This window comes from Xenopus laevis, chromosome 8L (assembly GCF_017654675.1).
Source record: "Xenopus laevis strain J_2021 chromosome 8L, Xenopus_laevis_v10.1, whole genome shotgun sequence".
Classification (NCBI taxonomy): domain Eukaryota; kingdom Metazoa; phylum Chordata; class Amphibia; order Anura; family Pipidae; genus Xenopus; species Xenopus laevis.
Genome location: NC_054385.1, coordinates 103,156,453 through 103,169,396, shown reverse-complemented (window position 1 = coordinate 103,169,396; position 12,944 = coordinate 103,156,453). Strand labels below are relative to the sequence as shown.

The 12,944-nt window shown below is 40.0% G+C and overlaps 1 protein-coding gene across 1 annotated transcript in view; it reads left to right on the top strand.

Annotated features, from left to right (window-relative positions):
• Positions 1–3,924: 3,924 nt before the first annotated feature.
• Positions 3,925–12,944, top strand: part of spred1.L (sprouty related, EVH1 domain containing 1 L homeolog) — a 54,983-nt gene continuing 45,963 nt past the window's right edge. The window contains 1 exon segment of the mRNA NM_001127805.1: positions 3,925–4,139. Within this exon segment, the coding sequence (NP_001121277.1) occupies positions 4,117–4,139 (23 nt within the window). The 5' untranslated portion in view covers positions 3,925–4,116.

The window sequence follows — 12,944 nt, the reverse complement described above, 5'->3', positions numbered from 1 at the left end:
GTTGACTTTTTGTTTCCAAGTTTGGCTTTCACTTTTTTGAGCATGAGTCTGCTTGAACTGGAACTATGAGAAAACAAAGAAGAATTCAAAGAAGATTGCCACAAGGATTTCCTGCAGAAAACCCCTGGGCTGGGCTGCACAATCAGGTAAGCGCTTTTAACCAATGGGGTTGCCTAACATTTTGGCACTCCACAGTGATTTTAAAATTTAGTTATCTTTTAAAGCAAAATGAAAGGCAGAATCATTGGGGGCTACAAAGCTGTTAGGCGCCCTTCAACAGTTATTAGCAGGAAAGTTTTGTACTGAGCATTTGATTGTCCATGGCAACACTGGGGATGCCATGGGTACAGAAGAAAATTATGGTGCAGCACTTGCAACTTGGTACCACCCAACCCTCCCCCCCCCCAAGATTCTACCTTTCTTTTTCCTTTAAGTACCAATGCAAGCACAAGGGATAAAAATCACATCTCTTAGTTCTTATTTAACCAGCACTCTACACCTCAAGATGGATTAAAATCCACAGAGCAGCGCTGTCAGGCGCAAGGCATCTCATTGCTGCACTTCGAACCCGCTAGTTGGAATTATGGGGTGGGACAGGCTGACAACTATTTGCCACTCATCCCTCATAAATACAGCGCAGCAAAATGCAGGTAGTACAAGTCTTTATACTCAAATCTTGAGGGCAAAGACATTCAAGAATTGTGTGCAAATTGTGCAAAAGTATACAAAAACACAGCAGCTTGTGCCAGTTCTTTCGCACACTGCGCTGCTCTTTGTAAATGAGACCAATTGTTATTACAAGCCACCCTGCAGTGCAGCAAATCAGCATGCACTTCTAAGCATATAATCTATTCATATATTGATTGTTGTTCATGCTGGGCCACCCCTGTCAATTGCTTTGGCCAGTTAAAGGCAACTATTGGCTTCAGGACCCTGTACATCGAGGGCATTTGGGTCAATTTACTGACTTACATTATATATATATTGTTATATTTTTGCAGTTGTGGCTGCCGTGGCTACAGTAGCTAGGCCACAGTGCCATACAAAGATACACAGGCTGATTGAGATCCAGTGTTCAAATTACCATACAACTGAATAAGAAGGTAACATTCCTGTAGTGCAGTTCAATTGGGTTATGCATGAAACATTAGGAAATCTAGAGAGGTCTGCCTGCCCAGCACAAAAGGTATCTCAGATCCCTCACACAACTATATAAAACCCTGGTCCTCGATTACCAATTCCTTAATTTTTACCTTGTCTCTCAACCTCTACCTCTACTGAACATCTACCTTTAATCTGCATTTTTCTCCTTTGGAAAAAGATAAAATTTCCTTGCCAATGGTCAGTGCTCTAATAATAATGTCCAAGGATTTAGAGAGGCCTTAAGTACAATAGCAGTATCATTCTGAGACATCTTTCCTCCTGTTAAAATGGGTGGTTCACATTTAAATTAACTTTTTTTATGTTATAGAGTTGCTAATTCTAAGCAACTTTTTAATTGGCCTTCATTTATTCTTTTTTATAGTTTTTGAGTTATTTGCCTATTTCTTCTCACTCTTTCCAGCTTTCAAATGGGGGGTCACTGACCCCATCTATAAAAGAAATACTCTGTAAGGCTACACATTTATTGTTATTGCTACTTTTTATTACTCATTCATGCCATGTCCTATTCATATACCAGTCTCCTATTCAAATCAATGCATTGTTGCTAGGGTAATTTGGACCCAAACAACCAGGCTGCTAAAATTGCAAAAGGAGAGCTGTTGATTAAAAAGCTAAATAACTCAAAAACCACAAATAATAAAAAATGAAAACCAATGGCAGATTGCCTTGGCATATCACATTCTACAACATACTAAAAGTTAATTTTAAAGGTGAACAATCCCTTTAATAAGATTGACATTTACATTCTGTCTAGGTAGCAAGCCTGGCCTCCTTTCAGTCCCCGATTCGAATTGTTCTCACAACTTATTGACAGAGCTAAAAATAACAAGACCCCCCAACAGATTTTCAACAAATGCAACAGTGAGGATCTTCAACCTTTATGATCCCCATTTCAGTTGTATTTTCATAGAGCCAAACTTCCCCATTTCATTCCATATGGCTTGACCAATTAAACATGGACAGCAGAGTGCAGCAAGCTAAATAATTGTATATAACACGCAGTCTGCACACTGTCATTGTGCATCAGTCTAAAGGCCCCCATACACGGGCTGATAAAAGCTGGTGACAGACCGAGTCGGCACTTTATTGGCCCGTGTGTGGGGCCATCTGACGGGAGTCCCCGATCGGTATCTGGCTGATCGAGCAGGGTAAAAAATCCCGTCGGATTCCTTTTCGTTGATGTGGTCCCATTCTGATTGCCATTTTGGGGGCCTCCATTCTGATCCGATCGTTGGACCCTTGGGCCCACAATCGGATTAGCCCCGATATCACCCACCTCAATGTGGCATATCGGGGAGAGACCCGCTCTGCAAATGAGCGGATCTCTCTGTGGGTCCCCAACCTTTTTTTTTACCCATCAGCCACATTCAAATGTAAAGTGTTGGGGAGCAACACAAGCAAGAAAAACATCCCTGGGGGTGTCAAATAAGGGCTGTGGTTCACTATTGATAGCCTCTATGTGAACTGACAGTTTACTGGAGGCTCTGTTTGGCAGTACACCTGGTTTTTATGCAACTAAAACTTGCCTCCAAACTAGGAATTCAAATATAAGCTCCTGTTTGATCCACTGATTGCTCAGGAGCCACTGGTTGGGGATCACTTGTCTAAAGGTGGCCATAGACGCAAAGATCCGCTTGTTTGGCGACATCGCCAAACGAACGGTTCTTTCCCCGATATGCCATTAACGAGCATGGCTATATCGGGGGGTAATCTGCAGCGCCAATTCTGACTAAGGAGTCGCCTGAGGCGTCTCCTGCAATTTTGCCCCCCTCACCGGCTTACCTGTCAGGAGGGAGGCAGCAACACTATTGCGGAGAGCGCAATTGCTCTCTCTCGCAATAGTGCAGCTGAATTTCCGGTTTAAAAACCGGAAATTCGGCTCTTAAAGGTGCAGGAGCAGCTTTTTGCCACCCCTGGAATCCTTTTTAGCGCTGCCGCCTGAGGCGAGCGGCTCAGCTCTCCTCATTGGCGGAGCGTCCCATGTATGGCCGAACGATCCGATTACGATGTGCAATGGGCTCCGGCGGGATCGGTCAGGTCAAAATCAAGCCTGTCCGATTGACCAAACGACCAATCTCCTCCGGACGAAAAATTTCGGCACACTCCACACACGATCCGAAAATCGCACGAATCCTCGATCCGTACGATAGGATCTTTGTGTCTATGGCCACCTTAAGATCTTTCCAAGCCAACTATATTTGTGGGCCCCTCAGCTGTCCCCATTGTCGCACCCATTCAAGGCCCTTTCAGTACAGAACGTTTGGCAGTATGGCAGCAATCCAGAAGGCAATTAAACAACTGTAGCGTCCATGGCTGCTGCCAGGTTTTACTGTATCTATCCCCCATTGAAAAAAAAAAACCCCATAAATTATGAATGTGTTAAACCAACTGAATAATCGCCCAGGGATCCCGTCAGGACAATTACATGATTAAAAGGAAATAAAAGGCTGCTCCTCAAAGGCGGCAACTGGACGCACGATGGGAATTGTACAAGAATGTGCCCAGAAACAGGCGTCTATACAAACGCTCTGGCAAAATCGCCCGTGTGCATGTGTGAGCGCGCAGCGAGGAACAACACGTTCGTGTGTGTGCGTGTCTGTATATGTACACATGTATGTATGAACAGTAAAGGAGCAGAACCCTCCCTCTCCCTTCCACCCCCAGTAGAAGGAGGAGAGACTGGGAGGAGGAGAGCAGGGGAAACACAGGGAGGGGGGCTCGTTCTGGATGCGCACTCGCACGGATGCTTGGCGCAGGATTGGCCTGCCTTTAAATCGTTTCTCCGCAGTTTATCGCTGTTTTCGAATGCTACGGCGGAGCGCACTTCTCATATAAACCTTCCGATCGCTTCCCGGATCCCCCCGTGCCCTCATCATGCGTCTCTTTCGGGAGCCTCCCCGCGCCCTGGCCGACGGCAGCCAGACCCGAATCGGAGCCCGGTGAAAGGGGACAATGAGCGGCGAACAGGAGCCAGAGTAAGTGCCACCTGCGTCCTGTACTTTGTATATGGCACCGGGAAGTGTATATGAGGCCTTGGGGATGTGTATAGAGTCCCTGTTCCAGTGTCAATCCCGATTCCCGAGCGCCGCTTGTGCTGCTCTTACTGTTGTAGCTGTTGCACACTTGTGCGAGTGAGAATGCAGAGCGCGTGTGAGCGCATACAGAATACAGGCTGATGTGTCCAACTCTTGCACTCAGCCAGGGCAACCGCAGCCAGACACACTATAGTGTGCAAGGGAATGGATGGGGGACATTCTGGCCAAGTAAAAAACAAGCATTTCTGTTAATTGCATCTCTATTTCTGGCTGCCTAGTGTAACCCTTCTACCTGTGTGCAACTGTGCCTGTAGCTGCCTATGTTCTACATGTAGATGTAGGAAAAATCTGCATGACTAAATCATAATCTGTGCTGCTACTAGCCTTATAATGAGAGTGCATCATATTGTAGCTAAGTAATGCATTGAAGGTGTTCCTTACACTATGGTTAATGGTCTGTTTATCTGTCTGTCTGTCTATTTAACTGTCTGTCTATCAAATCTGCCTGACTCTGTCATCTATGATCTTTGTTTCTTTCAGTCTGTATATTATCTTATATTTCATAGCAGACATATATACTGTATTCAGGCATTCTTGAATGTTAGTATATATTACATGTATTGCAGATGTCAAACCTGCAGCCCTCCAGCAGTTGTTGATATGCTGCTTTAAGTATCCTCTGAGAGCCGCAGGTTGGACATAACTGCTTTGTGCGCTCACACAAACATTTATGTGCGTTTCTGTGTGTGTGTATATATATTATATGTATATATATATATACACACACGCACACATATATCATGATTATTGTATACATATATATGCATGTTGGACATAACTGCTTTGTGTGCTCACAGAAACATGCATGTGTTTCTGTGTGTGTTTATATATATATATTATACATATACACACGCGCACATATATCATAATTATTATATTCTTCTATACATATATATGCATGTGGCCTATATATTTAGAGTAGACATACTTTTTATGTAGGTCTATACAGTATATATATATATATATATATATATATATATATATATATATGGCTTGCAAATAATTTTATCAAAATATAGAGTTTTAACATATTTGTATATGATTTTCATGTGGAAATTGTTTTTCTATTTTTTTTTAAAAAATGGTCATCGGTTACTGTATTGTGGGTTTCCCTATTTTAGAAGAGATGACTATCATTCACTGTATCAATGCAGTTTTGTTTTTATATGATTTAACTAGGCAGTCTCATTGTTTCAAAAATGTACCAAATTCATATACGTGTGCCTTGTGCATATTATATGTGTATGTGCCATTGTATTGCTGTGTTTATCTTATGTGTCCCTGAATGGAGATGTGTTATATAGTGTGTGTGTATATATATATATATATATATATATATATATATATATATATATATATATATATATATATATATATATATATATAAATAAAGTACCCCCTCTAGTAAATTATAAGGATATTATAGGTTACCGAGAAGTTTCATGACCATATAAAAACAAGAGGCAGAAGGCCGAGTGTTTTTATACAGGTCATGGAACTCTGAGGTAATAATAATATCCTCATAATAATATAATATCCTCATATTTTGCAACAGGGGGTACTTTATTTATTATAATACACAAGTTTCAGTGGGGCTTATTTATCAACACTGGGCAAATTTGCCTATGGGCAGTTACCTATAGCAACCAATCAGTGATTAGCTTTTTAAAGCCAGCTGCAAGTAGAACAATGAATGCAGCAATCTGATTGGTTGCCATGGGTTACTGCCCATGGGCAAATTTGCCCAGTGTTGATAAATGACCCCAGTGAGTCATGTGACAAAAATGACATCAGAACTCACCGTTTATAACTGATGACATCAGAACTTACCACTTACAAGGATATAATTTACAGGATATTCATGCCTTTTGTGTATTTTATATATATATATATATATATATATATATATATATATATATATATATATATATATATATATAAATCAGATCAGCGCATACATAACTAGTGTTTTTATTTGCTTGACTTTTTTTTTAATTTATGTTTTATTTTTAAAATGAAATATTGTGATATTGTTATGTATATGCCAAAAGTATTTCAGTGCAGTGGTGCCTCTGGTGTAGCACAACTTTTGTGTAACCCTGTTCATTTCTCCTGATTGATATTAGCCTGCTGATAAGGTGATTTGAACTATGCACCTTGGATTTACTAGAGAACATTCTTATACTTTCTAGCTTCAACTCAGAATTATTCTATTGATATGTGATATTTCTACAAACCCCTCTGGGAATTATAAGTATTATTTATATATATAATATTTCTGCAAACCCTTCTGGGATTTTTATGTATTTTTGTACATATTTTTGCATGGCAGTCATTTACTCTCATGTAAGAAACGCACTTTACATTTGCTATCCTAGATAGGTGATCAGGAGGTGTTGGACAAAATAGCCTTTGTGTAGGGCCACTTTTGATAAAGCAAGACTTTTTGACATTCTTTCTTTCCAGCTGTTTTTCAACTCCCAGCATCATTAGTGCTAGCTGTTGTAAGTAGGCCCCTAAAATCCTACTGTTTAATTTCATAGCGTTTGTTTGTTATATTATTGTAAAGCAATGTATAACTTACATAAATAAATGTGCAAATAAATGATGATGAGGATTGGTGGGTGCTGAAAAATTGTTGGTCAAAACAACAGCAATTTTGTTGTACAGGTTTCATTTAAAGTGTTAGTGCCACCAACCTGCTTTGTTTTACTCTCAGGGTAGCAGTTGAAGCCCCCACCCAGAAATGAGATAATTCTGTGGGTGCAACTGTACTGTTTTTTGCTGGCGATGGCCCTGCACCCCCTAAAGACTTATCTGTGGCATGGCCATTTGTATTTTTTGTATTTATAGATATTTTTATTGTTTATGTGTTGCATATATGTAAATTAGTTATTTTGCAGTATGAGCAATCTGAGTGCAATATTGACTGCACATGCTGGAAATACCATCATTTATAGTATGATATAAAATAATTGGGGCAAAATATTAACAATTAGATATAAATGCAATCCGTAGAAATGTAAAAGGTCCTTATTTACAAGAGCTTAGGCCTATAGCACACAGACATTTTAATTCACATTTATTTTGAAGAAAAAAGACATGACAATAAAACTCTTAGCATTCCTACCGAACACTTCCAATGTACTACAATGCATTGTGAGAAGCTTATGGCCCAGTGTTATCCCCCCAAAATACATGAGTAATGAGAATGCACGTCATATTTAATTTAATGTACATAAGAAGTGCTATATAAATAAATATAAAAAAAAATATATATATATATATATATATTTTTTTTTAATTGTAAGCTCTTTATGGCAGGACCCTTATCTCTTGTGTCAATTATCAGTCGTATTTGTATATGTAATCTGTATTTTCAATGTATAAACCCATTATGTATGGCAATTAAAGATTTTATTATTGTATTAGTGTTTGATGGGCACCTTCCTGGTATGGTTGCCACCTGGCTAGTATTTTAACATCTCTTTTGATGTAAAGGATATTTGGTGCCAAAGGTAACTGATAAGAAGAATGGAATTTTTTCTTGAGAAAATGTGGCACTGTATTTCCTGGGTATGTTGTTATGGGTGCATTGCTGGGTATGTTTCTATATGTCGTGTGATAACATGGCAACAGGTATCAACTGTATATTATCCTTTATGTGTTTTTTACAAAGATCATTCACATCAGTCCGTGCCCCTGAGGAGCTATATCCGATTCTCAGACTAATTTTTTTTTTTCTGATCATGTCATAAATTAATGCTATTAGGACTAGTTTATTATGATCACTGAGTGGTGCGTCAGGTAATGATAATGTAGACACCATATTTTGATTTCAAGGTAACCTTAGGCATTTTTACCAACTCTTTAAACATTGTGTCTATTTTGTGCTTAAATGCCTCTCTTATTTTTGTGCCATGTTTGTGATATTCTTGGAATAGGTGCTTGTGCTGATCCGTGCTTCTTTTCCTTGTTCGTCTTGTGCTGTGAGCCGCCATGTCATGCTGCTGTTTTTGTGAATTGCCTTCATTTGCATAGCAGGATCTCATTCATAAAATGCCCCCTCCCTGTGTCACCTTCTCATGCTATGACAGGGTGAAAGGGGACTGTGATAGGACAGGCAGTGGGAGTCAGAAAGACAGGCTGAGTGGAAGAGAAGGTGGCTATAAAATGTGTGTGTGTGCGTGCTTGTGTGTGCGTGTGGAGGGGGCAGGAATGAGGAGATAGAGGTGCAGTTGCAGGACAGGCTGAATTGAGCTGGGATGGGCTTGTGCCTCATATTACGTCCCGCACAGTCTCATATTCTTTTGCACACACACACACACATACAGGCCGTAATGCATTGTTCTCAAAACAGGCATGTCCTTTTCCTTTGCAACTCACAATGTTGCTCTAATGCTCTTGATCTCTTTTACACACCCTTTCTATTTTCTATCAATCTCTCCTTCCCTCCCTTTCTTCTATCTTTTGCTTCTTCACCCCCTCCCCTTTCTGTCCAACACCCTCCCCCCCTCCCTTGTTCAGGGCCTCTCCCTCCTCCTTCTTCCTCTCTGCTTGTTGACACAGTTATGTGGGAAATATCAGTGCAGAGAGGCTCTTGTATCACATGACCTCCTACTCCATTCATAAAATACCTGTGTCCATTCACAGCACAGTGTGTGAGCTTTGTAGAAGCACTCAAAGCCCTGCAGGGGGGTGCTCTCCACAGACACACTAACCTGAAGGGAAACATAGCTTCCTTCCACAGACACTCCTTGTTTATGCGAGGGGGAGGGGAATATCCAATTCACATATAGTTTCCTCTGAGGGAATACATCAAATCCACATTCCCCTGACTGTTATGAGCTCCATTCAAATTCAGTCCTGAGAGGGAAAGTGCCATTCACAGACATGTCTTCCTTTGTCAGGATGTTGTTCTGTACAGATTTCTTTTGTACTGGAACAGTGCCATGTTCAGACGCTCAATTCTTTGGGGAGCAGTGGGGGTTTCTGTGTCATTTACAGACACATTATCTGTTCTCTGACATTATCTACTCTTTCTCTCAGGGGCATATGTACAGTGCTTTGTTGGGCTCACAGATATGTTGTGTGAGGTATTGGGCACCCCATGCATACATGTTGGGCAGCCATAAGGCTGATAGAGTGTGGGTTTAGCTGTACATAGATATGCTTTTCCCTGGCAGAGTGCTGCACGCCACAGATGTCCATTCCCTGTGGTGAGTCACCGTGCCATCCACAGCCAGCACTCCTCATTAACAATATCCTTTTATGGCCATACGCTTACAAAATGGATTCCTGTTTTCTGGTGCAGCAGCATTCTTCTCTGGAACCCACAGGGCTCCTGGCAAACCAAATGAATGGTAGCTGCTTTGTGTGAATGTGTTTGCAGTCTTTTTATTTTCTATTACAGTACAATTTGCTTAGCAGATTTGATAGTATGGTTTGGGAATTGCAGGGAATATTGAGGCTCACAGTGGAAGGATGTCATAATCCCTGCCATTTTCCTCAGTGTGAACTGACTGGGTGGGGATGGGATACCATGTCTGTGTTTGCTCAGTTTAAGTTTGTGCACCAAGGCAAAACTCCCTGTTAAAGGGGACCCGTCGCCAAAAAAAAAATTCCAAATCCTATTTTATCACATTAGTCAAGCAAAATGAACTTTAATTACACTGTATAAATGATTTGAATCGTGTTTCCTTCAGTCTTGGAATTCATAATTATAACAAGCAGGAAGCAGCCATTTTGTGGACAGTGTTATTAAGGCAAGTTTTGCATCATCTCAGAATCTTGTTTGTGCACCAGAATGGGGGACCTGATGTCCATTTCTATGCCCTGGTTACACAATTAAACGGTAAAGAGAACGGGGGAATGTGGGGAGAGCAGTGACATCTAAGAAGTGCTGAATGGAAAGTGAAAGCAATTGTCTGCCCGCCTCTATGCCACTGGCATAGAGGAGGGGCAGACAATATTTGATTGACAGCTGAGATTTTTAAATGAGCTTACAACAGCTATGAATGCTTTAATAAAAAATAGAAATTGGGTTTCATGTTTAATTTGAAAAGGACTTTTATTATACAGATTTTTGTGTCTGGATGACAGGTCCACTTTAATGGTATAGGTAAAAAAAAGTATTTCTCAATAGGAGAGATTGTCTGTATTTATCATATAATATTTATGTAAGTTATGTTTTTACTCTCTATATATGTGTTAACAATTGAATAGCAACCTGTGTTCATGGACTATACATAACATATCAATAGTAGGAAAACTAAAACTCATGCCAAGGTCTGAAAAGAAGGATATTCTTAGAAATTTTTAAGTATAAATTTTAAAGTATTTTGCTTTTCTGTGATCGTATTCGGGCATTTGGATCTTGTGCTTACATTTCTGTGACAGTACAGGTATGGGGTCTATTATATGGAAACCCGTTATCATAAAAGCTCTTAAAGGGGTTGTTCACCTTCCAAACACCTTTTTCAATTCAGTTGTTTTTAGGTTGTTCCCCAGAAATAAAGACTTTTTTCAATTACTTTCCATTATTTATTTTTTACGTTTTTTCCAAAATCTAAGTTTAAAGTTGAATGTTACTGTCTCTGGTACAGTAATTCAGGTGCAGACTCTAAACCAGGGGTCCCCAACCTTTTTTACTCGTGAGCCACATTTAAATGTAAAAAAGAGTTGGGGAGCAACATAAGCATAAAAAAGTCCACGGGGATGTCAAATAAGGGCTGTTATTGGCTGTTTGGTAGACCCTAAATGGACTGGTAGCCCACAGGAGACTCTCTTTGGCAGGACACCTGCTTTTTATGCAACCAAACAAGCCTGGAATTCAAAAATAAGCACCTGCTTTGAGGCCACTGGGAGCAACATCCAAGGGGTTGGAGAGCAACATGTTGCTCGCGAGCTACTGGTTGGGGACCACTGCTCTAAACTGTTAAAATTTTGCAACATTTAGTTGATACATTTCTCAGCAGCATCTCTGGCGTATTAGCAACAATTGTATCAATTCTAACAGCTGACTGTAATGAAACCCAGAGATTGTGCTCAGCAGGGACAAAGATAAGAAATGTATCAACTAAATGTATCAATTTAGAACAGTTTACACTTTACAGGATTGAGGACCCCCCCTCCCAGAGCTGCTTCAGAAGGAAAGAAATGACACTTTACACTTCAATATTAGAAAAACCGTCACACATAGAAAATCATTGGAAAAAGTGGATATTTCTGGTGATCTATCTGAAACCAACTAGTTGTTTGAAGGTGAACAACCCCTTTAATGACAGGAGGGCAAGCTTAGTTTTAAACAAATAATTTTAGTTTTTCAAATGATTTCCCTTTTCCCTGTAATAATAAAAGCAGTAGCTTGTACTTGGTGGTAACTTAGCTGCACAAATCTATATTGGTGGCAAAACAATTCTATTGGATTTATTTCATGTTTAAATGATTTTTAGCAGACTTAAGGTATGGTGATTCAAATTACAGAATGATCCCTTATCTGGAAAACTCCAGGTCTCGAGAATTCTGGATAATAGATCCTATACCTGTAGTAACTAAATATAAATATTGAGGAGATAACCAATTGCAAACAGGTGTTTACCTTAAAACAGCAGATTTATGGACACTATCTTCTGACTAGTTGCTTTGTATTAATTGAAACAGAGTAAACTATGCACCATTATCACATTTCCCAAATGCAAAGTCACACGGCTGGTTTCCATTTTAGGCGAATGTGTTAAGGTTTAGTGCATGCGGTGCTGGGCTGAGAGCCATGAGAGCTTTGATTTCCTGTTTTCCTTTCCTGTGAAGTTGCTGGTTTCATGGTTTCCAGTGTTCGGAAATGCTGAGGCTTCGTATGGAGTGTTGGTGATGGCAGAGAGAGAGAGAGAAGGGGCCGTGCGTTTTTGCACTGACTCAGTCCCTGTTATACTGTTTCTGCAAACAGAACAGCTGCTCTGAGCAAAGCCCTGCTGCACATGTGTGGGTGGACTATCTTCCTCCATCTCATTACAGCTCATATGGTTCTGAGCAATCCCCCCCCTTTTTTTTCTTTTTTGGGTCAGTTTCTTGTGCATCTTCATTTGGGCACTTAACCCCACCAGCTCAGTTGTGTCAGCTATTCCAACATCCTTGACTAAAAGGGTTAATACCGAACAAGGTTGAAGCAAAGTCACATATAAAGAATGAAACCTTCCCATTTTTGGAGAATATTTAACTCTACTGTTAGTGTTTGACAACGCACTGTAAAGCAAATGCACTATTGATTTACAGGCCGGTTGTGCTTAAAGAGCCAGGAAACTAATGAATTAAAAGGTTGTCTTATAAAATAAGAGCTTTGCTAGCAAATTAACAGTTGTTGCAGACATATATATATATTAATAAATAAGTGCATCTATGCTATATTTCTGTTTTGGTGTTACTGGCGCTTTAACCAATTGTCTGCTGTCAAATCCTTAGCACCAGCTGTTAAATACCAACTGCAATAGCATTTCAATTTTTAGTCTTATATTTGATCCAAGTTAAAATCCTCCTGTGACAGGCACATTCTATTGATGGTGCTTAAACGACCATGGGGTGTTTCGGAGGGCATTGGGGTTTTCTTTGGCAGCATGTACCATTAAACCTTTTTAGATGTGACCAAACAGAAGGTAGGTTTTTAAATAGTTTTTTTCTGCCTGTTGTTTC